The sequence below is a fragment of the Neoarius graeffei genome, chromosome 13 (assembly GCF_027579695.1).
Source record: "Neoarius graeffei isolate fNeoGra1 chromosome 13, fNeoGra1.pri, whole genome shotgun sequence".
NCBI lineage: Eukaryota > Metazoa > Chordata > Actinopteri > Siluriformes > Ariidae > Neoarius > Neoarius graeffei.
The window spans coordinates 32,736,328-32,763,727 of NC_083581.1; the positions used below are offsets into that span (position 1 = coordinate 32,736,328).

The 27,400-nt window shown below is 41.3% G+C and overlaps 1 protein-coding gene across 2 annotated transcripts; it reads left to right on the forward strand.

Annotated features, from left to right (window-relative positions):
* On the forward strand, window positions 1-26,449 carry copz1 (COPI coat complex subunit zeta 1). 2 transcript variants are annotated; one of them, XM_060937565.1, is made up of 9 exons: window positions 1-82; window positions 3,439-3,507; window positions 11,672-11,753; window positions 11,893-11,984; window positions 12,083-12,138; window positions 12,248-12,325; window positions 14,974-15,025; window positions 19,501-19,539; window positions 25,858-26,449. In XM_060937565.1, exons 1-9 carry the CDS (start codon window positions 65-67, stop codon window positions 25,903-25,905), a joined length of 534 nt encoding a protein of 177 aa, XP_060793548.1. In that variant the 5' UTR covers window positions 1-64; the 3' UTR covers window positions 25,906-26,449. The 2 variants fall into 2 exon arrangements, with proteins under 2 accessions (XP_060793548.1, XP_060793550.1); XM_060937567.1 differs by lacking the exon at window positions 1-82 and adding an exon at window positions 341-435.
* Window positions 26,450-27,400: the final 951 nt, after the last annotated feature.

The following is a 27,400-nucleotide window of genomic DNA, read 5'->3' on the forward strand; positions in this document are numbered from 1 at the left end:
TGATGCATGCGGAAGTAGGCGCCATTCAGTAACATCGGGAACACGGTTAGCTAGCACTGGAAAGATGGATACGCTCATTTTGGTAATGTGTCTTTCTTCATCTTACTGTCAGGTATCTAATGGAACAGGGTTGGAAAGTGACAGCCGTCCGACATGATAATTAAAGTTTGTAATGTTAGCTCTAAATGAAGACTATATGCTCCAGTTAGTGTTAGCACCTGGCTGGCTAGTTTTATTTGGATGCACCTAAACGACTCTGTTCTCCCTGTGTAGGTGCACTACTTATCCCTGGGAATAATACCTCGATTTAGTGCACTACAGGTAGAAAGAGGAGCCATTTTGGGATACAGCCTTCGCCTCTAGACGCTTAATAAGCACTTGTGATGTGTGCAACTTTATTTTTTTAAGCCGTGTAGTTGTGTTCAGTTTGAAATGGTGAGTTATTAGATTTACAGAATGATAATACAGTTAACCAGCTAACTAGGCGAAGTGATATTAGTGATCATGGCTAACTAAAATGGACACTCCTGTTTTATGTTGACTTTTTTTTTTAAATACAGCTTTAAAAACTAAAAAAAATGACTTTTTCCTTCATGAGTAGAGCGGCGGCTACAATTATCGACACCTTAATGATCTTCTGGCCGTTCCAAAAGTAGAAAAGACTTTCAGTATATAAATCGTGAATGAATAATTACTCAAACTTCCACTGAGGAAGAACAACAACAAAAAAAAGAGTTGATTCCAGATTACTTAATATATCAGATCACGTGACACCTTGGTCCACAGTTATCGACATCCAGATGAATATTTATTTAAAAATAATAATAATCGGTATGTGGTATTAAGTTAACAAAACAGTTTTTGTTTAAAATTTGTTTTACATAGACTTATATTTAGTACAAAATATCTTTTATATAAATATATCGATGTCTGTGCTTACGTAAATGAGGAAGTCATTGTAATGTTTGTAAACAGATGAACTGATAATGTTTAACCTGTCAGAAAATCTTTCTGTTCCACTTTAAGTATTTTCGTAGATCACATTTTGTTCATCATTCGTTGTTTGTATTAATTTCTAGTTTTGTAGTTTACCAATAAATGCCAACAGGCAATTGATATTGTAAACACATGAAAATCCAGGTCAAAGGTCGCATGTCATTCCTCGAAACAAAATATAAAATGTCTACTGATGATGTAATATGTGGTAGATATTTACAACAAACTGCAAAAAAGAAATTCCAAATGGAATTTTAAAAAATCTGAATATTTTAAGCATGTTAATTTTGGGCGGCACGGTGGTGTAGTGGTTAACACGGTCGCCTCACAGCAAGAATGTTCTGGGTTCGAGCCCAGAAGCCGGCGAGGGCCTTTCTGTGTGGAGTTTGCATGTTCTCCCCGTGTCTGCGTGGGTTTCCTCCGGGTGCTCCGGTTTCCTCCACAGTCCAAAGACATGCAGGTTAGGTTAATATGGGACGGCCTTGGGCTGAGGTGCCCTTGAGCGAGGCACCAAACTCCCAACTGCTTCTCGGGCGCTGTTAGCATGGCTGCCCACTGCTCTGGGTGTGTGTGCGCGCTCATTGCTCACGTGTGTTCACTGCTTCAGAAGGGTTAATAATAATAATAAGTTCAACTTATATAGCGCCTTTCAAAAAACCCAAGGACGCTTTACAATTATAGACAAAGAAAAAAATAATAACAATAAAAATAAATAAATAAATGAATAAAAAATAAAAAGTCCACCAAGTAGGAGTCAGGATGTAATTCCAGTGGTGTAGCAGCCACAGTCCCACCAAAAGGCGCATGAAAACGAGTCCCACATCTCCAGCACAGCCGCCGTGACGCCGTCAGCCACATCGCTCAAACACCACGCCATGGGTCCACAAAGCGAGCAGAGAAGCTCTGCCACGCAGAGCGCTGGTGTGTCCCAAACCGCCTGCACAGCCGCCGCGATGCCACCGAGCAACATCGCTCGGAACATCACGCCAAGCGTTAAAGCGCAGAGCACTGGACAACCACGAATGTTAAATGAGCAGCGAGCTCACTGCAGTCCATAGCTGGGAGCACAGGCATCACCCACAGCGAACCAAGGCCTGGAGGGAACCAACGCCCAAAACTGGGTCCGGAGCTACACCACAACCGGCGGACAAAACACTCAAACAAACATCAAACTACACAAACACACAGAAAAAAAATAAATAAAATGAAAATTGAAAAAGAAAGAAAATAAAATTAAATTTAAAAAAGCTCTGGTGAGAAGCGGCAGCCAGAATGTGCACGACGTACTCTCAACCGGAAACGGAAATCAAAAAAAGGTTAAATGCACAAGTGTGATGAATAAAGTTGTGCTTTCCTTCTTTTCTTTTTATATGCTCGGAATTTAATTCTGGTCTAATTCTATTTATTGCAATCGGATTCCAAATAAACATTCCATTCTTTTGTGAATCAGAAAAAAAATTTATTATAAATCACAGCACTTTATTTATTTATTTTATTTTTTTAATAAAAGTATTTCATCTACTTGAACATCATTACACAAAGATCGAGCCATAACAGTTGTAAAATGCCACTTAATTCCACAGGGTGTCGATAATGGTGAACTCCCTCACCTCATGTGATTCTCAAACGCGCGTTTAGATACAAATTGGCGACTGTCAAATGAAAGCGTAAGAAACAAAGTAGGTTTCGACAAGGAGATTATGAAATATCAGTAAATTTGATCAGTAAAAACATGTCCATGATCTTTCCACCATGCTTCCCTGCGATGATAGTGTCCGGGTTTTCCTCAAATTGCTGATGGTGCTGAAAAAATTCCATCTTGGGTAACGAGCTGCGTCATCAGACGACAAGCTCAAAGGGCGAGGCGGGTCTTCCAGTTGATTAATTAACCAATAATAACTGTTGTAACCGAAACTCACCTTTGCAAAATTTGTTTTTTTTACTGGTAAATCTGAAAAGGTGTCGATAATTATGGACTGATGATAATTGTAGCCACCGCTCTATTATTCATTACACTGTTAAGTAAAGGGAAATTCTGAAAGTGTTCATAAACCATAATATTTCTGTATAACAGTAATTCAGTGTAATCAGCTTTCAGACTTTCAAAAAGTTTCATTTTATATATCAAGTAAAATTAATTAGATGAAAAAAAAGATCAAAAATAGAGCTTTGTGGTAATTTCGTCCATGTTCCTGGAGCTCTTAATGGCTGAAAACACTGTTGTACTGTACCTCATATCATCTTTTGTCTCGTATTAGTTACTGTGACATTTTTATTTTCTCATCTCCCAGCCCGAGTGTGAGAGTAGCCTATCAGAGCTGGCATAACTGATTGTGATTTGTGGCTTTTCCTTTTGGTTTGCTGTGTCTTGTAAGCGTGGCTCTAATCATGTTCACACTCGGTGACTAACTCTCTCACGCTTGTGTCCTGCTGCTGTCCCAGGAGCCCTCGCTGTACACCGTGAAAGCCGTCTTAATTATGGACAATGATGGAGAAAGACTCTATGCCAAGGTGAGAGATTCAATAACACAACGTTCAGTAGTATGTATGTTACATACTAACCACGCCCCTGAGCACGACTTGGAGCTCTGATTTTCAGTGTGACACGGACTGCAACACAGTAATGAAAGTGAAATGTGGTGCAACAAGGAATTACAGTCATTTACGACACCAAGTCTGCATTTCATTCTTTATTAAAGGAGAACTGAAGGCAAATTTTTTAAAGTCAAAATTCTATTTATCTCATTTTATTAAATATAGGAATGTACTTCTGATAGCTATTTTGTCACTGCTATAGCAAGTTATGAGTGTTTGAAATATGCTATGTAATATATCAGTCCATACGTCAAAGCAATGGCCGTAAACGAGATTCGTCGAGACCTGTGCGAGGCGTCATAGGACGGAAGTAAAACGTACAGCGGAAATCAAACCCTGTGTCTGAAATCACTCACTCGTTCACTACTCCCTATATAGGGAATTACTTTATAGAGGACTATATAGTGAGCTCATTCGTAAAATGAAAAGAAAAGAAAAAAAGCTTTCGGACACTAGTCCATCGCGCTGGTATTTACATCATTACTGTCGCACAATTAAAACGTGCCAGATCAGTCGGCTGATGGGTTTTCAAAATAATAAATGCATGCATTTATTTTTTTCGTGGTCCGGTTTCCATCAAATCCTATGCTCTGATTGGCTGGCGAGCGGGTCCGTATCCTACGATGTGGACCCCAGTTACGGACCTCTGGCGACTCGCTCGTTCACAACAACAACAAACATGGTAGCATTTTTTTGTCAACATTTATTTATTTATTTATTTTTAAAGATTTATTTATAAGATTATCAAAAATCTTATAAATTTTTGCCAGCATTTCTCAGGAGAATAGCATTAATTTTACAGCATGGATAGTGATAACGACAGTGTTCACAGCAAAAGCGAGTTTTACTACCCTGAGGAAGAAGAAATAAAATAAAACATTTCAGGAGAAAGCTAAAAACCTGTAACTGCTGCTAACGCTGAGCAAAAACATGGCTGAATCCTGAATGACTCAATTTTGTATAAATAGGGGACTACATAGGAGGCAAAATGTAGTTTTTTTTCCTGCCATGGAAGTGCACTTGTATACCGAGGAGGAAGCAATTTGCATTACAGCCGTGAATGAGGATTCAAAATGGCAGCTCGGCTCAGTTTTCCCTTTCGGGCGCTCTTGTTTTCTGTTAGAATTTGGTAAAGAAAAAAATAAATATATTATTTACCAGCTTAAAGTCGGTCCGTATGGTGAAATACCGTGACCTCGGCCTTGAATACTGACCTCGGCCCAGAGGGCCTCGGTCACGGTATTTCACCATACGGACCTCCCAGCTGGTAAATAACATATATATATTTGTGATAAATCCATATTATACTGAGTGCATTTCCCACATTAATCAATACAAAGTACCTGCATCTTTCAGTTCCTTTAAATCAAGGCTGAATACTTTCTTCTTTGCCGCTGCCTTTTATTAAATCAAATTTAAGACTTATTATTTGATTTCTTTCAGTGTGACCGCAATGCATGATGGGATATATTGCTTTGGTTAGTGACCATCGTTGTGCACTAGTTTTCGTGATGCATTGTGGGATACTTTGAGTGCACTATATAGAGTGTAAATAATCCTCACTAAGGTTTCGGACAGCGCTACAAAATGGCATCCTCACTATATAGTGACCTATGTAGGGAGCGATTTCGGACACAGGGAAAGTGACCAACATCTGCCAACATTGTCAAAAGACTCGCGCGCCCTCTTTCGATTGCTGATGTAACCACGCCGGAAGTTTTGTTTGTTTTGATAGCGATCAGGAAAGTTTGAAAAAAGTAGGCAGTAATCGTCATTCAGACTTGTTTTTGTGCAATATTTAGTTTGGAAAACAGTTTTCAAAATGGCGGCGCTGACACTTCACGTTTCGAAGTCTCGCACAAGTCTCGTGAAGATCGCGCGCATAAGCGACGCCTGCCGTGGACCAAACGAACTAAATTCAACACGGCTAAAAACCGAACAGGCCGATGAGTATAATATTTAATTGCAATTAGTTGCCAATACGAGTCACGATATAAGGTTAGTAAAACCGAAAATGTCATTGAATAACATGTTAATTAAGAAATAAATAGTCATGAAAGTGTTCCGGATTTTCCCGGACTTCCGGATTTTTAGATTTTTATGAAAATTCCTCTGGATTTTTTCCGCTAATGACGAAATACCCGGAAATCCGGATATTTGACAAAACTCTTGAAAATCTCTGGTTTTCCGAATGGAGAAATTTATTTTTCAGATTTTCGTGTTCCTAGACGCGGCGTAATACTTCGCATCGTCCTTGCATGGGCGCGGTCCTTAAATAGCCCAAACATAAGACAGGTGTTCTTTGTTAACGGCGCACGTGCCGGAGCTCGTTAGGCGCGTGCGCCCAAGATGTGCCTTCAGGTGTACGTGCTAAGGCGTGCAGGACTGACACTGTTCTGCACACAATCGCACTAGAAAGCATAGTCAAGCTGCCAGTGGAGCTGCAGTCTTTTTAGTTGCAAATTACGAGTGTTTCCTCTTGTGTTAATAATTCGCCATGTCAAAACAAGCAAAACTTTCCTCCTTCTTTCGACGTGAAGAGAGGTCAGCAATTTATTATATATATAATTTTTTTTCCTCCATCAAAGTTGCATTTTGTGGTTTTGAAGCTAAGTTTTAGTGCCGTTTCTAGAACACAACGTCAAGAAAACGTGGAAGAAACAGCAATAATGGAAGAGCCGGTTTCAAGCTGCCTAAAACTAGCAATGGGAATTATTTTTTGTTACATAATGCACTCAGGCTGCCAGTCAGTGTGTGACACACACACACCCTGAAAAATCCTAGCTACGCCCCTGATTTACATGAGAGATTTGGTATTCATTGGTGTTTAAATTTACAGACAATACGAACTAATGTAAACAATTGGCTTCAACTCGCATGGGAGCAATTCCAGCGTTATGGACGTGACACTTGAACTCAAAATGGCAACAAATGACCCAGTGCATGTTTTATTGTCTCCCAGTATTTAAACAGGTGTTGCATATTTTAAGGCTGTACCATACTGGAGAAGTGATAGAACAAGAACAATTCCCATAGTACATCTAGGGCATGCCAGAAAATGCCAATAAAAGATGCGTTATGGATGTGACAGAAAAAGTATCACTTTTCTTGGGTGACTGTACATTTTTATCAAACTCTGTGAAATCGTAAACCTAATGTCGAAATGGAGATATCCATTTGATAGAGGGGTCCAAGGTGAATATTAAAAAATCTTTGTTTAAAATATTTTGTATTTCATGCAGAGTTTCGGAAGGAAAAGTCAGCGTTATGGATGTGACGAAATTCCGTTATGGATGTGACGCGTCTGAAATAGACATGGCATATGTTTAGAAAATCAGCAATTTAACCACCATAACCCTTTGAAAAACTCTCTAAATATCAGCTAAAACTATCAAAGTTCTTAAATAATATTTAGGATGGCTATTGTTTTGCTGTTTTGTGGATTTTAGCATACATTTCTGTGGCTTGTGGCAATAATATAGAATTGTACATGATCAAAGTTGATTTTAGCTTGGGTTTTACATTATAAGAAAGAAAGACTGACAGTGACATATTAGGTTGGTTACAAATTGGTTCAACTTATTCACATCTGTAAAATACAGGCCTAGGTGATATCTCTGGGAGTGGTTTTGATGTATTACATGTTGCTTTATTTTTGCATGGTGAGGTTGACATTTACATGGAATTGCCCTTACATTAGCACCCGCCCACCCGCCAAATGCGGGTAAAATTTGGCTTTGGCGGGTAATGACTTTAGTCTCACTAGCCACTTTGGCAGGTGGTTTATTCTGTGGTATGACAATATATTTTAATTGTAGTTTTCTCTGAAGGCATCTGATATAATAAACGCATTGCAATGTAATATTACGCGCCTACAACTCCCATGAGCACCTGCATAAACATTCTGACAACACGTTAGAGTTGTTTAGAATGTTCGTTAACATCTCAGATAAAATCAATGATACGGTAACCTGCGGTTAATGAACGAAGCAACAAAGTTGCTGACGACTGACAAGCGCACTATGTGGCGGCATATAGCTGGAGTTTCAAACCCTGCTGCTCAGAAAAAAAGGGGCAGAGATGAGCAGGGCTGGAGCAGCATTTTAAAATCACCGAGGTCCGTGATGCGCAAAGCGCGCGCCAAAAAATTTTCAACATATTTAAATGAGAGGGCTGAATTACACATCACACGAGATCTATTCCTGAAATTACTTTTAATGGTGTTTGAACTGAATATCATCAGTTTTGAAAAAAAAAATCATGTATGTGGCAAGAGTAAGAATAATTTAAGCTTGTTTAATTGTTTGATCTGGCCCAAGCAATGAGGACAAAACTGCGCTGCTTCGAAAATGTAAATTTAACAGCTTCATGAAAGTGCGCTGATGGTTACCATGGAAACCCCGTGTCTGCTGCACTGCGTTCCTCCCCCGAGTCGCGCGCTCATTCGGTTTTGTGTTCTTGGTCTCCAAGCCGCGCGCACGAAACAGACACAGAAGACAGAATCAACGTTTAACATAATTAACAATGCACTTTTTACGGAGGCGTTTTAATGTTGTTATTTATTTTTTTTAATCCAGTTGAATATTTAGCGTACAAATGTATTTTCAGCTCTTAAAAATGACCGAGGTCCGGACCGCGGGGGCCTCAGAGCTGGCTACGGCCATGGAGATGAACAAGACGCTAATAGGAAGATAAGACAGTTCAATGACAAATGGAAGTTCGGGCGAGATTGGCTAGTTCATAGCAAAACCGAAAATACCCTGTACTGCGAAGACTGTAGAAAGTCTGGCAAAGACAGGCACCAGTAATTTTAAACTCGAAACTATAAAGGACCACGAAAAGTCAAATGCACACATCGGTCGTATAACATCAAAACCGGCGAATACGGCTGGTCACTACAGGACAGCATTGCTTTCAAGTCCCTGGCTGTCATGAAGTCGGCTGAGCTGAAGAGGATGGAGCTGCTGTTTAGAAACGTTCACGCGATCGGAAAGAAGTTGATCCTGCCCCAGCTATCAACTTATGGCCTGCTGGAAGCCTCAGGTCACGAAGACCATTTTTCATGGACCATTCAGACTCCTCTGATGATGAATGTAATGAGGACATTTAATGTCTCTCTCTACACATGTTCACACACACACACACACACACACACACACACACACACACACACACACACACACACTATTAATAGATAATACATAATATACATAATAATACTTGATAATACACATAATACTTGCATATCAAAACACAAATGTTTTTCACTGATAAATGTTTTGAATTGGGCAGCACGGTGGTGTAGTGGTTAGCACTGTCGCCTCACAGCAAGAAGGTTCTGGGTTCGAGTCCCGTGGCCGGCAAGGGCCTTTCTGTGCGGAGTTTGCATGTTCTCCCCGTGTCCGCGTGGGTTTCCTCCGGGTGCTCCAGTTTCCCCCACAGTCCAAAGACATGCAGGTTAGGTTAACTGCTGCTTCTCGTCGCTTAAAAATGGCGATCTTTCGCGGTCTTGTTATTGTTGTCGGTCTTAACAACTCCGCCCCCCCCGCTGACGTAAGCGGTTCTTTCCTCTGGCCCAGCAGAGAGTTGGTGCTAGCCTGGAACCGGTTTTTCTGGCTCCAGAGCCAGTTCTTTGTCAGTGGAAACAGAAAACCCGGTTCCAAACTAAGCACTGGCCCCGAACCAGCCCTGGAACTGCTTTGGTGGGAAAGGGGCAAGAGAGAGTAAGATGTCGGCACCCAGGGGCATTGTTTTTCTTTTAAAATAAAATCTGTACACAGTAGCTATACAGGTACAAATATGATCAAGTGAACACTCGAACATGTCTTGTATGGATATTATCGGTCAGTATAAAGGAGTTTATTTTTGGGTTTTGTTAATCTCAGGAGTGTCGCGCAGGGGTAGTCGGAGTGCTTGAATTTCCTATCAAACAAAGTGACCTGTGCGACCTTCAGCAGCAGGTCTGAAGGCCTGTCGAAACCGCAGTTTTAAATGTAGAGGACTGATGTTTTATGTCCAGCTTCACAAATACAACATGCAGTATATTTTGTGAAATGGTCCAGATCAGATGAATAGTTTCAGAGATGTTAAAGCTCGAAGACAAAAAAAAAAAACCACCACCCACACATCTTCATCCAACTTGATTGTGATGTTCCCTGGGAATGACGCCATGTTCCAAATCCAAGTTGAGTTTTGTGGGAAGAGCAAGTTTCTGTTTATAGTCGGGCTGTTAGGGTGAGAAATTGTTCACTTTGTGATAGAAGCATGAAATTTGACGCACTAGCTCAGGTTGATTTTATATAATATTTCTAGATATGGGGGCATTTTTCAAATTCGCCTTCTAAACCCTGGAATACGCACGCGCAAAATTGAGGCTAAACGAATTTTCTTTTGTTTTCAAGATATTTTTTTTTATAAGATTGCTTACAAAAAATGACCCATTGATTTGAATGTCTTGTTCTCAAAGATATCACATGATTAGTCAAGTCACATGACATAGGGATACAGTATTAAGTAAATAAAAAGGCTGCCAGAAGAGCATTTTTGCAGTTCAAAGTTTTAGCTGTTAATATGGATTCATATGATCATCCATCTATCCATCCATTTTCTGCCGCTTATCCGGGTCGCGGGGGTAGCAGCCTAAGCAGAGCAGCCCAGACTTCCCTCTCCCCGGCCACCTCCACCAGCTCTTCCAGGGGAATACTGAATTCCCAGGCCGGCTGAGAGATGTAATCTCTTCAGCGTGTCCTGCGTCTGCCTCGGGGTCTCCTCCCGGTGGGGCGTGCCCAGAAAACCTCCCCTGGGAGGCGTCCTAACAAGGTGCCCGAACCACCTCAACTGACTCCTTTCGATGTGTAGGAGCAGCGGTTCTACTCGGACAATCTCCCAAATGACCGAGCTTCTCACCCTGTCTCTAAGGGAGAGCCCAGCCACCCTGCAGAGAAAACTCATTTCGACCGCTCGTATCTCATTCTTTCGGTCACTACCCACAGCTCGTGACCACAGGTGAGGGTGGGAGCGTAGATGGACCAGTAAATTGAGAGCTTTGCCTTAACAGACCGGTTTAGCATCCGCATCACTGCTGACGCTGCCCTGATCTGTCTGTCCAACTCCTGCTCTCCCCCCACCCTCACTCGTGAACAAGACCCCGAGATTAACCTAAACTCCCCAACTTGAGGTCATATGATCATGTGATATCAAAATATTGAAAAAATACCTCTCTCGTCATTACTGATTACAATCCTCGCCACAGAAGCATAACGCTGTACACTGAAGATTAGCCTTCACATATTTACATCGACCTGAACACCCTTTCTTACAAGCACAGTCAATCAGATACCCCCGTATCTAGACTTATTATATACATCAAGTTGAGCTAGTGCACCAGATTTCATGCTTCTATCACAAAACAAACAATGCTATGTTGCGGGGTTTTTTTTTTTGGTTGCTTAACAGCCGGACTATAATATAATATCCAAAATTTGTCATGATTTTCATGCTTGTTTTCCCAAAATTATTATTTTTTTTAACTACTCCTTTGTGTACAGGGGTCTCCAAGTGTATATTCTAACCAGTGTTTTCAAAACAGAGGGCTTAAATTTAACACCGTGCTTCTCATGTACGAGGCCAAATATAATGTGAAAGATTGGGGTAATCACATGATTTGTTACAGAGATACTGAAGCGCCAAAGAAAAAAAAAGGGTTATTACTCTGTTTCCGAATTGTCTTAAACAATCGCTGGTTGAAAATACACCTGGCGTAACGAGAGAGCTGGCGGCCAACCTGGTGCTACGGGACCCATCCCATGGCAAACGACCGCGTGGTCGGCCACCTAAAACCTACATCGACCAGCTAACCGAGGACCTGTGCTGTCGGCCGGACGACCTGCCTTTTGCCATGAGCGACCGGGAGTCCTGGAGAAGGCGGCTGTGTCATGACAAACCGAGCTAGCTCGTCCTGAAGAAGAAGAAAATACACGTATATTGATACTCGCTGAACGATTGACGGTGATACTGAAGTCATTGAGGTGGGAGGCGTTTGCTGAACTGACTTTTTTTTTTTCCTTTATATCTCTTTCAGTATTATGACGACACGTACCCTACAGTTAAAGAGCAAAAAGCTTTCGAGAAGAACATCTTCAACAAGACTCACAGAACAGACAGTAAGTGATTTTATTATTGTTTGTAAACAGAGAATTCCCTTTTAACTTCTTTCTTTTCACGCTTTCTCAGCTGTAGTTCAGCTCTTACTGTAACACCGTGTTAGGGTTTCTGCCTTTAAAGTGTCCTGGTCTTTAACAGGTGAAATCGCCTTGCTCGAAGGCCTTACTGTCGTTTACAAGAGCAACATAGATCTGTATTTCTATGTTATCGGGAGCTCACATGAAAACGAGGTAAACGTCGAAAGCTGATTCTCTCAGTCTTTTCACTAAACTTTCCGTCCACCGGTTTCATGCATTTATCAGTGTTTTGTTTTGTTTTTTCTCTACAGTTAATGCTCATGTCCGTGTTGAACTGTCTGTTTGATTCTCTCAGTCAGATGCTGAGGTAAGACGGGATGACCTCAAGCTGCTCTCGGCACATTTTGTAACATGAAACTCACATAGCTTACATTGAACGAATGCTTTCTTTTTTTTCCCCCCCTCTTGTGTTTTAGGAAAAATGTGGAGAAGAGAGCCTTACTTGAAAACATGGAGGGCCTTTTCTTAGCCGTGGATGAGATTGTAGACGGAGGGTATGTGCTTGATCTTTGCATATTTTAAAATGGACCATGAAGGAACGTGTTCGAAAGAGAGAATAAAAACAGGCCTGTGCTTGGGGACGGCGAACAGAATTATTGCACTGAGAGCAGCACCCAGACACTGGTTTTCCCTCATGGGAACGTAATTAAACTAAACTGTTAAACATGTTCAGTGATTTGTGCATTTGTTGAGTAAAGGAACACTTATTGGCAAAATGAAGAAAGTGTGGGCCATTGGTTGATTTGGCATGCAAATTAAAAAATAATAATAATAAATAAAAGTTAAAGGTAGCCCACCTTTCAGGTTTTTCAAGTGTAGGTCATAAAAAGAATTTTCCCCGACACCCAATTATTTTTGTTTAATGGACCGAAAGCGACTGAATTCAAATCACAGACTTCAAATTTTATTAGTTTTTTTTTTTTTTTTTAAATAGAACAATTAATGAATTTACAGCCACATGGCCTTAAATTCTCCGCTATTTTTTCCTGCTTCACCATGACGCAATACAAGATACTGCATCATGTAGTGGGCTTTCCCCGTTCACGCAAGGCAGTGTGGGATACAAATTTGAAACAGGAGAGAAATTCAGGACGCGAATGAAATGTGAAAGCCCGACTACAGTAATGGAAACTGAGAAGGAAAGATGTTATGTTATATCCAAAGGAAAGGAAACGCAAGACCAAACTAATAAATATCGGCGCTCAGCGAGCACCTCTGTGTGATCAGCTGTTTGTTTAGCGACGGAATGATGTAACCGTCAGTGCACGGTCAAAAGTAAACCTGCGCGCGCGCGCACACACGGACTTCCTCTGTTTGCTCGACTGCACGAAGTGAGCGATTTTATGCACATTATTTGCTTGGGAATCCCTTCAAATTAAATAACTTCCCAGGCACAGAATGGCCTGTTTTTTGAGATATTACAGAAATAAACATGTATCACAATGACCAAATTTCAGACGGAACTAAATTTCACTGATTTTATGAAATCAAAAAGCCGTCTAGTTTTAAAGGGGGAGACAGCTTTAATCCCCATTGAAGTCATTGTCTCATATAAATTTTATAAATGGTATTGAATATATAATATAGAGTACTGTACAAAACTCTTATGCACCCTATTTTTTTCATACAAATTTTGTTATAGATTTTTGTTTTATGATTTCTACATTATCGAGTCAGTACAAAAGCATTTTAGAGTCCAAATGTTTGTTTTCCAGCACAAAATTAAATGCTACAGGGAAAAAAAAAAAGTTTGTATCTGAGCAGCATATTCCATAAGAAAGCTAGCCTAGTAAACTAGACCCACCCGCCTAGCGGCCAAAAATATTTTTGCCTAGCGAGTGGGTCTAGCCTCGCACCATATAAACAAAAACACCCCGGGCATCAAATCATGCCCGCCAATCACAACGCAAGGTTTTTGTTTGGATTCTTTGGGCGGGCTTTTGCAGGAGTGACGACAAAGCTGCGCGATGCTGGAGAAAGCACAGCAGGAAAGATGGCTACGGCTAGTGAACAGCGCACGTTTGACTCCGCTTTGGAATCAGTTTTAGAAGAATTAGACTTGGAGTTTTCGTTGAAACATGAGCAGGAAGAGGCTCTCCGCTCATTCCTTTTCAAGAAGGACGTTTTCGCTGTTTTGCCGACCGGCTATGGCGAAAGTCTGATCTACCAGCTGGCTCCGCTCGTAGCCAAAAGGATGGGGCTAGTTTGTGCAGTACGAAGAACTAATAAACAGCTTTGAAACATTACTTTTTGATTGTTTCTTATTTTCCCGTTATTTTAAATTTAAGGGAAATTATTTCACCAAACACCACTAAATAAAAACTCTCAAACAGTTTAAGCAAACCCTTGAAAAACACTTGGAAAAAATAAGAGTGTATGTTAAGTATGTGGTACAGACTCCAAACTTGTGGTCATTATCTCCAAACTTCTTAATATCTAGAACCTGTTTATTAATTAATACGCATTTTGAAAAATTATTTATTTCAAGGCCTCCCCCACTGCTTTCTGTCGCTCTGACTACGTCACAGTCACTGTTGCGCTGATTGGTCAGAGCGTTGGCCTATACGCACAGAGACAGTTTGAAAGACAGCGGTTTGTTCCTCCCACCCCCGTCGGAAATGTCTACGGATCGAGGCCAGACTAAATATTCACATTTAGTCTGGCTTGCCAGGCTATAAGAGAGCACTTTTCAGATTAAAAAAGAACATAATGAAGGCTACTGGGTTTCGGTGCAAAATGAAGAAGTGTGTGAGAGACAAAGTGTCCAGAAGAACTCGTTCTGGTTCTTCTGTAAGATGCTCAGTAAAACCTACAGCTCATTTCCGCATCAAACTGCACTCATTGTATCTGAGAATACTTTATTTTTTGTTTTTTTTTTAAAGCAAAGAGTCGTCTCACACCAAATATCGACTTTGTTTCATTTATTATGGCTTACTGTTTGTTTGTAGTATTTTTTTAAAAATGTTGAAACGTTTCATTTAATTATTTTTTAAGCCATGTTTGGGCTACAGCATTTCTTTACATGTGCTTAAGACTTTTGCACAGGAGTGTGTGTGTGTGTTTTAAAAAAATATAGTATTTCCTCCAGGCTGTTATGTTTGCACGGCTCATTAACTGGTCTGTGCTTGATGTTTCCCCTCAGCGTTATCCTGGAGAGTGACCCCCAGCAGGTTGTACACCGAGTGGCCCTGAGGGTAACCTTTATAATCTACCTCTCAGCACTATCACACACCCTTAACTATAGATTTGGTTCTTGTATACACTCGCTCACTCAACTGTTTCTATCCAAATGTTAAGCAAATTAACATTTTTTTTTTTTTTTTTTTTTTAAGGCAGAGAACCTCAACAAAATAAAACATTCCTTGCGCTTTAATCGCGGAGGATCATATCATCAAAATATCAAAATACAACTAGTTACTAGCTACATCCAGAACCGTGTTCAGGTCACCGCCACTTTTAGAGTAAAAGCTTCTTTTTAGTCATAATGGAGACAGACACACACACACACAGCAAATGATCTACGCTATGATGGTCTGGGAAAAAACCCTAAAAATGACCAAGGAAATCTGGTTGACCTTTTCTGCCTCGTTCTCGGACATCTCTGAGAATCTTAAATATATTTCCGTGACCTGACCTGGAAGTGTTTTTTATGATGCTATCTTCCTGCAAAGATCACACTGTGTAAGCATTCAGATGACTAAAAACGGCTGTAAACATAATCCATGTAAAGCTGTGCTGCGATTTTCCAGGGCTAAAAATTGGCTTCAGTGCTCGGTCACCATTCAGGCCAGTAAACCTGAATTTTTAGCGGCCCAGGCCAAAATAGAGCAGCCCTTAAAGGAACAGTCCACCGTACTTCCATAATGAAATATGCTCTTTTCTGAATTGAGACGAGCTGATCCGTACCTCTCCGAGCTTTGCGCGACCTCCCAGTCAGTCAGACGCGCTGTCACTCCTGTTAGCAATGTAGCTAGGCTCAGTATGGCCAATGGTATTTTTTGGGGCTGTAGTTAGATGCGACCAAACTCTTCCGCGTTTTTCCTGTTTACATAGGTTTATATGCCCAGTGATATGAAACAAGTTCAGTTACACAAATTGAAACGTGGCGATTTTCTATGCTATGGAAAGTCCGCACTATAATGACAGGCGTACTAACACCTTCTGCGCGCTTCGACAGCCAGGAGTGACGGTATCAATGCGCTGCCGAAGCGCGCAGAAGGTGTTAGTACGCCTGTCATTATAGTGCGGACTTTCCATAGCATAGAAAATCGCCACGTTTCAATTTGTGTAACTGAACTTGTTTCATATCACTGGGCATATAAACCTATGTAAACAGGAAAAACGCGGAAGAGTTTGGTCCCATCTAACTACAGCCCCCAAAAATACCGTTGGCCATACTGAGCCTAGCTACATTGCTAACAGGAGTAAACAGGAGTGACAGCGCGTCTGACTGACTGGGAGGTCGCGCAAAGCTCGGAGAGGTACGGATCAGCTCGTCTCAATTCAGAAAAGAACATATTTCATTATGGAAGTACGGTGGACTGTTCCTTTAAATTTCCGCTAGTCGAGCACACACAACTTTTAAAACCATTTTTGTTTGAATAACACCCCACGGTATTTAACATATGCCCTAGATTAATCAACACCGTTAATTCTATGTAATTGTTGGCAAGATATTGTACATTATTCGAACATTGCAGTCATTTAGCTGACATTTTTATTCAAAGTGACTAACAGTAAGTGCAGGAATCCAGAAGAATCTAAGAGCGACCAGTGCTGAAGAACTAGTGTAAACAAATACCATCCAATATCTGGGAGTTAAGGAGATCAGGGGAGTTAAGAAGTTGAAGAAGCTTGAACGAATATATAAACAAGGAATTATTTAAACATTTTTTTATTGTTTCCAAAGTTTGACAGCATCTGCATTTAAAATGATTAGCCTGTGCTTCTCTGACCTCGCTTTTGCTTCTTGAGCCGATACAAGAGACGTCACGGTACCGCAGGCTGGTAGAGTTCTATTAGACTAGAGCTCGGTGCTTATGGTTATAGTTATGGTTCTGGTATTTGGCAGACGCTTTTGTCCAAAGTGACTTACAATATATAAACACTACATTATTAGTAAACCAATGCAATAATATAATCGCTCTACTCTGAGACTGTCTACCTTCCAGATGAGAGCTGCTGCTGCATGACTGCAGGAGTTCCTTTTTTTTTTTTTTGGCTCGGCTCGACCTCAGCCTTTAACAAACAAACATACTCTCTTTTACACATAATTTAGCCAACTTTATTACTGTGTAGGTAATTGTACGCCTCCGTGCTTTTCTAGTTCCTTAGCTCCTCACTAAGAATAAAATAATCGACAATGTCCGCGTAGCTGATGTCGGGCCACAACTTCACATCGTCTGTCCGTTCCGTGAGGGTAGACGGATGGGGCATTTTGATCATATTCTCCCCAGAGCACATCAGAAAATCAGACCAGTGTAACCATCTTTTACTCATCTTTGATCTTACCTACCTAGCAGTTAGCGTTAGCTACAAACGTCAACGCGGTGGAGCGGAAGAAAGATCCCGGCTTCGACTGTGACACAGTAATGAATCATGGGAAAGGTCAGAGTTCAGGAAAGTTGTGGCTATCGTGGAGCGATCTGAAAACTCATAAACAGCTTTGAATTTTGCACTTTAGAACTAAACGTTTACTAGAATTCACAAACTTAAAGTTGAGGAAAGGAAAGCAAAGAAAGGTACCCCAAGGAAGGAACATATTTTATTTAACATTTATTGTTATTTATTTTCATTCTTCTCAAATCATAGGTGATCAAACCTCAACTTTTAGTGGCCCTGGTCAGTTTTTAGTCGCCACTGGCGACCGCAGCTGCCAAGTTTCAACCCTGGATTTCCTCATGCACTGAGTGTCATAATTTGGCCATGTTGGATAGCTACATGCCATAGTGAACCCTTCATAATTCTAACCAAACCAGTTTGTAATCCCCTTGATGCTCCTGTGGCGCAATCGAAATGAAATATTTAAGATAAAGTTTTCTCCTTTTTGTCCCCCGCTGGCTGAAAGACCCGAAGGGGGATTATGTCGTGGTGATGCTCCTCGGACCTGCCTGATCCATCCTGGTGCCCTGTGTCTGGTTGGAGTCTCATTGCATCGCTCCTGTGGAGGGCGGCCCCATGTGGACAGTTGGAGGTTGCGCCTGGAGGACGCTCTGGACTCTTGCAGTGGTGCTTCTGTGGCTGGGGACTGCAGTTGACTTGCTGACTTTAGGGCTGCAGTTGTCATGAACGTTTTTGCGCTCGGGTTTCCGTCGGTGGGGGGTTTATAGCATCAACGAAGCTGACTTTATGTTCGGACTATTAATGTTATAGTCATGTTGTCTGTTGTTGCCCAAATGAGGATGGGTTCCCTTTTGAGTCTGGTTCCTCTCGAGGTTTCTTCCTCATGTCGTCTGAGGGAGTTTTTCCTTGCCACCGTCGCCACAGGCGTGCTCATTGGGGATGGAGTAGGGATAAAATTAGCTCATATTTTAAGTCGTTCAAATTCTATAAAGCTGCTTTGCGACAACGTTTGTTAAAAGCACTATACAAATGAACTGGACTTGACTTGATTTCCAGCCGTCCATCCCAGGAAGGGTGCTCGCCTTCTGAAATCCACTCCTCTCAATTTTTGGAGGAATTTCACGAAACTCGACAAGAGGCTTTGTTATATGTCAGTAATACGCATATTATCCATCCATCCATCCATCCATGCATGCATGGTCGCATATTATAATTTCGTTAAATTGGGTCACATTTTACCAGAGTTACAGCCCTTGATTAATAAAATTATACTTTGACAATTTCGTGAAGGTGCGCTTTCCGTCTGACATCAACTCCTCTCACAAGTTTTGGAAGAATTTCTCGAAGCTTGGCAAAAGGCCTTGTTATATGACGGTAATACGCATGTTGCGATTTCATTTTGTTTGTGAAATTTTTCCCAGAGTTTTGACCCTTGATTAAATAACTTGTACTTTGCCAATTTGGCGAGGGTGTACGTTCTTCTGAAATCAACTTCCCTTACAATTTTTATTATCCCCTGCTGGCCGAAAGGCCCGAAAAGGGATTATGTCATGGCGATGTCCGTCTGTCCATCCCAGGAAGGGTACTCAGCTTCTGAAATCAACTCCAATCACAGTTTTTGGAGGAATTTCACCAAACTTGACAGAATTCTTTGTTATATGTCGGTAATACGCATATATTCCAATTTTGTTCAATTCGGTCGCATTTTACCAGAGTTATGGCACAGTTGCCAGCGGGGGATATTGTGCTCTCGGAGCACTCTTGTTCATTTTGAGGTAATCGGGCTAGAACTTTACTTCTGATCGAGGAAGCTGTTTTCAGGACTGGGTTTCGGTACCTGTGTGAAGGGTTTACAAAGGCTCAACAAGCACATGAAAGCACATTTCGGTCCTGCTTTTAGACTGCAAATGTGTACAGATCGTTTAAACACGAAAAAAATGACTTATCATGGACGAGTAGGTTATTGGAGAAAACCAGTGCGAGTGTCATACAGCATGAGCCTAAAAATAAATAAAGCCAGGAAACCTCACATGGAGATTTAGTAGTCAATGTAATGGAAGTGAAGAATAAATGGCCGATGTGTTAATTTTTCTCTCCCCTCCTCCAGGGCGATGACGTGCCTCTGACGGAACAGACAGTCACTCAGGTAAAGAGACTCTTCAGCCTTAATGCTTTCTCTCCTGTTGTCTCGCTGTAACTAAGACTAACTGTTATTTACCGTGGTTCTGAGTCTGAATCTCTCCACGCACGTCTCATTTATAACCCCAGTCTGCGGTGGTCCGTTTAGCCGCTCTGAGGGTTCAGAGCATGCGAGCGAGCTCCCCCCGCGTCTGCCACATGTAAAGCATGATGGCTAATTATTGGCGGCTGTCTGGCAGCGGCGGCTTCCCGTGGTCTGATTGATGGTCTCATTTAAGAGGCCTGTGACAGACTGCCAGCATCCCTCACGCGCCCGTGATTAATGCTGCTCCTCATTCTTTTGCTTTATGGTTATACTATGCCTCGCCTTTCCTCAAATTAAAATGATTAATTAATTCCTGGATATTTCCCCGCGCACGCATTACTTAGGCGTCAGGTTTCGCTTAAATTCATCGTGGGCATGTGTTAGATGGTGTCTGCTTTCTGGAGGATGTGTTGTACAAGCTTTGTGTTTAATGGCTGCTCTGTACTTAGCCATTGTAAGGGTTTGGTCAGAGGTGACATGAAAAGGTGTTAACGACGCACATGAATTTAATTTATTTATTTATTTATTTATTTATCCCCCCCCCCCCCCCCCCCCCCCCCCCCCCCCCAGCGTGGTGATGAATGATTGCGTAATGACGCTGTAAATAAAAACGAATGCTTTAATGGCACACTGTTGAATCGGTAGCGTTAAGAATCCATTAGTATTTTAAAAGGAAAGGCTAAACTCTGAGTTTATTGACGAGGACTGAGCACGTTTAAGACACAAATGATGATTTACTGGTTCTGGTGATTTTAAATTTGTGCTTAAAGAAATGGTTAATTTCTTTCGGAAGGTTATTCGTTACTGGGTTGTTGAGCCTGTCATGTCTGATATGGAGACTATTAGAGGACGACGTGGTACTTGGCAAGTTTTAGCTGTAGAACGTAAGAACAAGGTTGTCTCATGTTAAAGAAAAACACGTTACAGACCTGGGCGGCACGGTGGTGTAGTGGTTAGCGCTGTCGCCTCACAGCAAGAAGGTCCTGGGTTCGAGCCCCATGGCCGGCGAGGGCCTTTCTGTGCGGAGTTTGCATGTTCTCCCCGTGTCCGCGTGGGTTTCCTCCGGGTGCTCCGGTTTCCCCCACAGTCCAAAGACATGCAGGTTAGGTTAACTGGTGACTCTAAATTGAGCGTAGGTGTGAATGTGAGTGTGAATGGTTGTCTGTGTCTATGTGTCAGCCCTGTGATGACCTGGCGACTTGTCCAGGGTGTACCCCGCCTTTCGCCCGTAGTCAGCTGGGATAGGCTCCAGCTTGCCTGCGACCCTGTAGAACAGGATAAAGCGGCTAGAGATAATGAGATGAGATGAGACGTTACAGACCTAAAACTTCCGTATACATGAGATTACACTGCAAGAGCAGAGAAATCAGCAGGTGAGCCAATCAGCATGCTCTCCAATATTAATTGACGCCCCTGGAATCCCTGCACCCTTTTCCCCATCATCTTACACGAGTAATATTTTGCTTGATGCTTTAAAGTTATAGCTTTCGATTTGCTGCTCTGATTACTGGATTAAAAATGTTTGTAATTCTTGATTCTTATGGTGAAGTTTTCGTTCAAAAGTTTGGGGTCACCCAGACAATTTTGTGTTTTCCATGAAAAGTCACACTTTTATTTACCACCATAAGTTGTAAAATGAACAGAAAATATAGTCAAGACATTTTTCTGGCCATTTTGAGCATTTAATCGACCCCACAAATGTGATGCTCCAGAAACTCCATCTGCTCAAAGGAAGGTCAGTTTTATAGCTTCTCTAAAGAGCTCAACTGTTTTCAGCTGTGCTAACATGATTGTACAAGGGTTTTCTAATCATCCATTAGCCTTCTGAGGCAATGAGCAAACACATTGTACCATTAGAACACTGGAGTGAGAGTTGCTGGAAATGGGCCTCTATACACCTATGGAGATATTGCACCAAAAACCAGACATTTGCAGCTAGAATAGTCATTTACCACATTAGCAATGTATAGAGTGGATTTCTGATTAGTTTAAAGTGATCTTCATTGAAAAGAACAGTGCTTTTCTTTCAAAAATAAGGACATTTCAAAGTGACCCCAAACTTTTGAACGGTAGTATAAATATTGGCTGGCGTTGAGTGGTATATCAGATATATTCCATTCAGTTAGCATGATATTGAACGAGTCGAAGACGAGTAGTTGAATAGAATATATCTGATATACCACGAAAAAAGCCAGCCAGAATTATTATGCATACACATTCAATGGAACAATTATAGATTTTACCGAAAGTTAAAAACAGGGCAGTAACTTACCAATATTGAATGCTGGTTCTGATCGAATGTAATTCGATGTTCTGTCGATCCAATGTACTGTACAACATCAAACAATAAAAATGGTACAAGTCCAAAAAGCCTGAACAACAACCCAACTTGTATACAAGCTCTATACAGGCAGACAGTTCAAGTTCAGTTACTTTTGGTCATAGTTAATTGTTACACTGCAGTTGTTCAGAACAAAAGGGCTTTGCTGAGTGAAGTCCACGAGTGAAGTCCTCTTGTGAAAGTCTCCGTCACTTTTCCTCACCTCCAGGTAGAACTTTGACAATATTTCCGCTATTGCTCCCTTTTCCAGTTTTTCGGTGTCTGCTGATATGTTTTTCTCTTGTAAATATGCATGAAGAATATCCAGTGAAGTTTGGTAGCCTTTCAGGTGTTCAGCGCGTCTTTCTCTTTAAATCTTCTGCTTTTGATGAAGCAAACCTCGCCGCCATGTTTGTGTACAAACTGTCACGGTCGCATTCATGGAAGTTTTACCTCTCCGACGTGTCTCTTTTGCAGTTTTTTGATGTCCATTGTTGTGTTTTTCTCTTGTAAATATGCGTGAAGAATATATAATGAGGTTTTGGTAGCCTTTGGGATGTTCAACGTATCTTTTTAGTTTCAGTTTATTTATTTAGCGCTTAATCCGAGCACTGGATTAACCCCGTCTTCTCTCTTTCCCGGCCGACAAAGAAACGGTTCTCCACACGCGCAGCAGAAACATTTTGTCATTGAATCTTCACATCAGCTCCGATGTGTGACATCGTGTTGTCTTGACAACGTGCAATATTGTAACAATATTGCACGCTCATTCTCCATTGGGGAGAGTGGTGTAACACATGAAGGATAAGAGATATGATGACAATATTGCATGGCATCAATAAACCTGCTTGAAGAGAAAAGAATACATACATGTTATTTATCAGCTGGGAGGTCCGTATCGTGAAATACCGTGACTGAGGTCTTGAAAGTACTGAGCGAGGCCCTCTGGGTCGAGGTCAGTATTCAAGGCCGAGGTCACGGTATTTCACCATATGGACCGACCTTAAGCTGGTAAATAATATATTTTATTTTTTTCTTTACCAAATTCTAATAGAAAAAGAGAGCGCCCGAAAGGGAAAACCAAGCCGAGCCGCCATTTTGAATCCTCATTCACGGCTGTAATGCAAATTGCTTCCTCCTGTGTATACAAGTGCACTTCCATGGCAAGAAGAAAACTACATTTTGCCGCCTATGTAGTCCCCTATTTATACAAATAGGAGTCATTCAGGATTCAGCCATGTTTTTGCTCGGCGTTAGCAAATTACAGGTTTTTAGCTTTCTCCTGAAATGTTTTCTTTTATTTCTTCTTCCTCAGGGTAGTAAAACTCGCTTTCGCTGTGAACACTGTCGTTATCGCTATCCATGCTATAAAATTAATGCTGTTCTCCTGAGAAATGCTGGCAAACATTTATAAGATTTTTGATAATTTTAGGAATAAATCTTATTAAAAAAAAAGATAAATGTTGACAAAAAAAATTCTACTATTTTTTTTGTTGTTGTGAACGAGCGAGTCGCCAGAGGTCCATAACCTGGGTCCATAACCTGCGTCCATACCGTAGGATACGGATCCGCTCGCCAGCCAATCAGAGCTCAGGATTTGGACCGCGAAAAAAATAAATGGTTTTATTCCATGGAAAAAGTGGCCTGTATGTACAATAATTCTAGTTATTGATCCCCATAAGCTTAAATGAGCCTTCAACGCCCATGACCCTGTTGCCGGTTCACCGGTTGTCCTTCCTTGGGTCACTTTTGTTCCGTACTAACCCCTGCATACCGGGAACACCCCACAAGATGTGCCATTTTGGAGATGCTCAGACCCAGTTATCTACTCATCACAATTTGGCCCTTGTCAAAGTCTCTCAGATCCTTACGCTCGCCCATTTTTCCTACTTCCAGCACATCAGCTTCAAGAACTGACTGTTCTCTTGCTGCCTAATATACCCCACCCTGTGACACATGCTATAATTTAAATAGTATTGGCTGGCATTGAGTGATATCAGATAAATTCCATAAGAACAGGGGTTGCTTACTGTGCAGGCTGCCAGCAAACAAAGAAATGCTTCTGCGCATACGCAGGCGAAAACTTTCTCATTGATTATTCACATCAGCTCCAACATGTGACGTCATGTTGTCTTGACAATCATGCAATATCATAAACCATATTCAACGCTCATTCTCCATTGGGTAGAGTGACGTAATACACGTAGGATAAGCGATATGCTAAAAATATTGCATGCTATCAAACCAAATGAATGGAACCCGCTCGAAGGGAATAGAACCTACGTTTTTATTCCATCGAAAAAGCGTCCTGTATGGATAATAATCAGTGTCATTTACTTCATGTCAGTGGTGATGTTATGGCTGATATACAGTTGCAGTCAGAAGTTTGCATACACACATTAACATGAAGGTTATGCTAATATTCAGTGATTTCTTTAAATTGTTCTTTTTCTGTGGCAGAATGATTGTACAACATACAGCTTTAATAAAAAAAAAAGAATTTGGTGCACAAATTTTAATTTATTTTGCATTTTTATGAAATCAACACTGGGTCAAAAATATACATGCAGCACACCTAATATTCGGTTACCAAGTTTCCCCGTAACCAGACGCCTTTGGTAGCCATCACCAAGTTTCTGTAGAATTCTGGTTGGATATTCGATCACTCGTCTTGTCAGAATTGCTAAAGTTCAATAGCCCCCAAGTATAACTACGTCATCAGTTGTGTATCACAATACATCATGGGGGATAGCCGGGGTCGGTAGCTGTGCAATATAGCGGATGTTAGATTAATTTTACGTGAGAGCGATGTGATGTGAGAGGAGCGATTTTGCCGTGCTCTGTCGTGGAAGACAATGAAATTGGTGATTTCAAGAGGTGGATAACATGTCGAGGGTTTACAGCAGGAAAATCCGAATCCAAATCAAGCTTGGTGAGATGGTAAGGGTCTAGACCGAGTCTACCACACTGTACAACAACAAATAATTCTCAGAATGTCTTAAGACGAGCAATTGGTTAAATAAAACTTGATATCAGGAAACATTAAAAAAAAAATCTTTGGAAACCCGCTGATCTGCCGTGTCATGTTCAGTATAAATGTATTTTCTTCAATAAATGCCGCTAGTGAGGTGCACTGAACATTATACACACCCGAAAGAGAACCCTTCATGGTTTGGGAGTTTTATCGGTCCGACAGGCTCGTTCGGCTGCCGAGTGCTTCGGTACATCGAGAGGCAAAGGCCGACGAATGCGTCTTTGTTTTCCAGGCTTTGGAATATCGCTAGTTTCAGACGATGAACAGTGTCGATTGTTATAATATTCTATAACCGAAGGCCGTTCCGCAGACCACGGAAATATCGCTGGGTCACAGTTTAAATACGTCTTTTTCCCACCAGAGAAATGTAAGCTACTTGTCCATTTCAATCCAGTTCGAAGGTTTTCATTGCGGATTAAACTTATCCATTTCTTTCTTCTCTTCTTCTCAACTGGCAGCTGATAAAAGCTCGAATGAGGTGTTCTCTTTGTCGTGGAGACACAGTAAGGCGCACAGCAATCCACTTTAGGCTGCATGGTTAAAACCGGTTAGACACAACAATGCAGTGTTTAACAAAGGCGAAAGTAAACAATACGGCGGAGCTGACTTTGGGTATCACCCATAATGCATTGCAGTAAACAAGCGATGACGTAGTTATGGGTTAGGGTGGTTGTTATATTTGTGCGTTTCCTGTCACAGACCCGACTTTTAATCACAGTCCATATGTGTTCTATAGGGTTGAGGTCAGGACTTGTTTTAAACGTAATGTTTGCCTGATTTATCCTCCAAAACCAGCTTGAGGTCACTGTCCTGCTGAAACACTCAATTCTATCCAAATTGGTTAGAGGTTGTTTTTTGATTTGACTTTTTGATTTTTCTCCTCTAGGTCCTGCAGTCGGCCAAAGAGCAGATCAAATGGTCTCTTCTCCGATAGATCTCACTTCTCCATCTCTTCTACCAAGACAATGGTGCATTCATCATCACTCCTCTCATCACTCTTGCCTATTCCATTTTCTTTCTTTCTTTTTTTTGTTCCTTGTTTTTCTGTGCTGTGAAATTGTAGGCTCTCTTAAGGAAACAAAAAACCCATAAATACACTGATTTTATACCTTAAGAGAAGACTGAACAACAGATGGAGCCCTAAAGTTTTATGCAAACACTGTCCATTTTTGAAGGCTTCTGTAATGTGATGCACAGACAGCATGAAACAAGTCACTGTTATAGAACCTTTTTTTTTTTTAAACAATCCAGAAGACCGAGTGAGTACCTGCATTGCTGTCTTTAACAGAGATTTTCAAATTATTCCAACCCAAGCCGTGTTGTGTGCGCGCGCGTGTGTGCACTACAAAAGTGCGTGTGGTTTGTGAGGAAATATCACAAGACAAATGTGATTCAAGTACATTCCAGTGATTGAACCTTCCTGCTGTTTTCCATGACCATGTCATGATTGAAATAAAAAAACGACTGTTTGACCATCAGGACCGTGTTCCAGTTTTTCTTGTTTGGCAGGATATTGTTCATGTTATTGTCCTTGAGTCTGATGTGTGTATTCAGGACAGGAGTTACGCCTTACACTCACAAGCTGGATAAGAGCGCCATCTTCTGGTGCAAGGTCAGAGGCACAGCTTTAGGTTTTCATTTCAGAACATGGAAAAAAATTATTTTAGCAAGGGTAAATATTTTGAATTTGAGCAAAATGATCTGTTATGTCCAGTTATGAGATTACTGTAAAGTCAAATATTACTTACTCATTGCAAGCTTTAAATGTGCTTTTTCTATTGGCAGATTATTGTTTCCGGAAGAAATCGCTTAACATTTAAGACTTTCAAGCTTAATATTAGTAAGAAGAGAAATCGAGAAATAGATTTATCAATCATGTTTGGTTTGTTGTAATAGTATTTTATAGGAACTACTAGATCAGTTTGACGACACAAGGCATTTTCATTTGCTAAGATGTCCCTTTTTTGTGTGTTGGGGGGTGTTATTATACACCTTGTACACTCTCATAATGTTACAATAAGACCAAAAAATTTTATATTCATAATTTTAAGGAATTATTAGTATTAGTGTTTTTCGTGGGCGGCACGGTGGTGTAGTGGTTAGCGCTGTCGCCTCACAGCAAGAAGGTCCTGGGTTCGAGCCCCGTGGCCGGCGAGGGCCTTTCTGTGTGGAGTTTGCATGTTCTCCCCGTGTCCGCGTGGGTTTCCTCCGGGTGCTCCGGTTTCCCTCACAGTCCAAAGACATGCAGGTTAGGTTAACTGGTGACTCTAAATTGAGCGTAGGTGTGAATGTGAGTGTGAATGGTTGTCTGTGTCTATGTGTCAGCCCTGTGATGACCTGGCGACTTGTCCAGGGTGTACCCCGCCTTTCGCCCGTAGTCAGCTGGGATAGGCTCCAGCTTGCCTGCGACCCTGTAGAACAGGATAAAG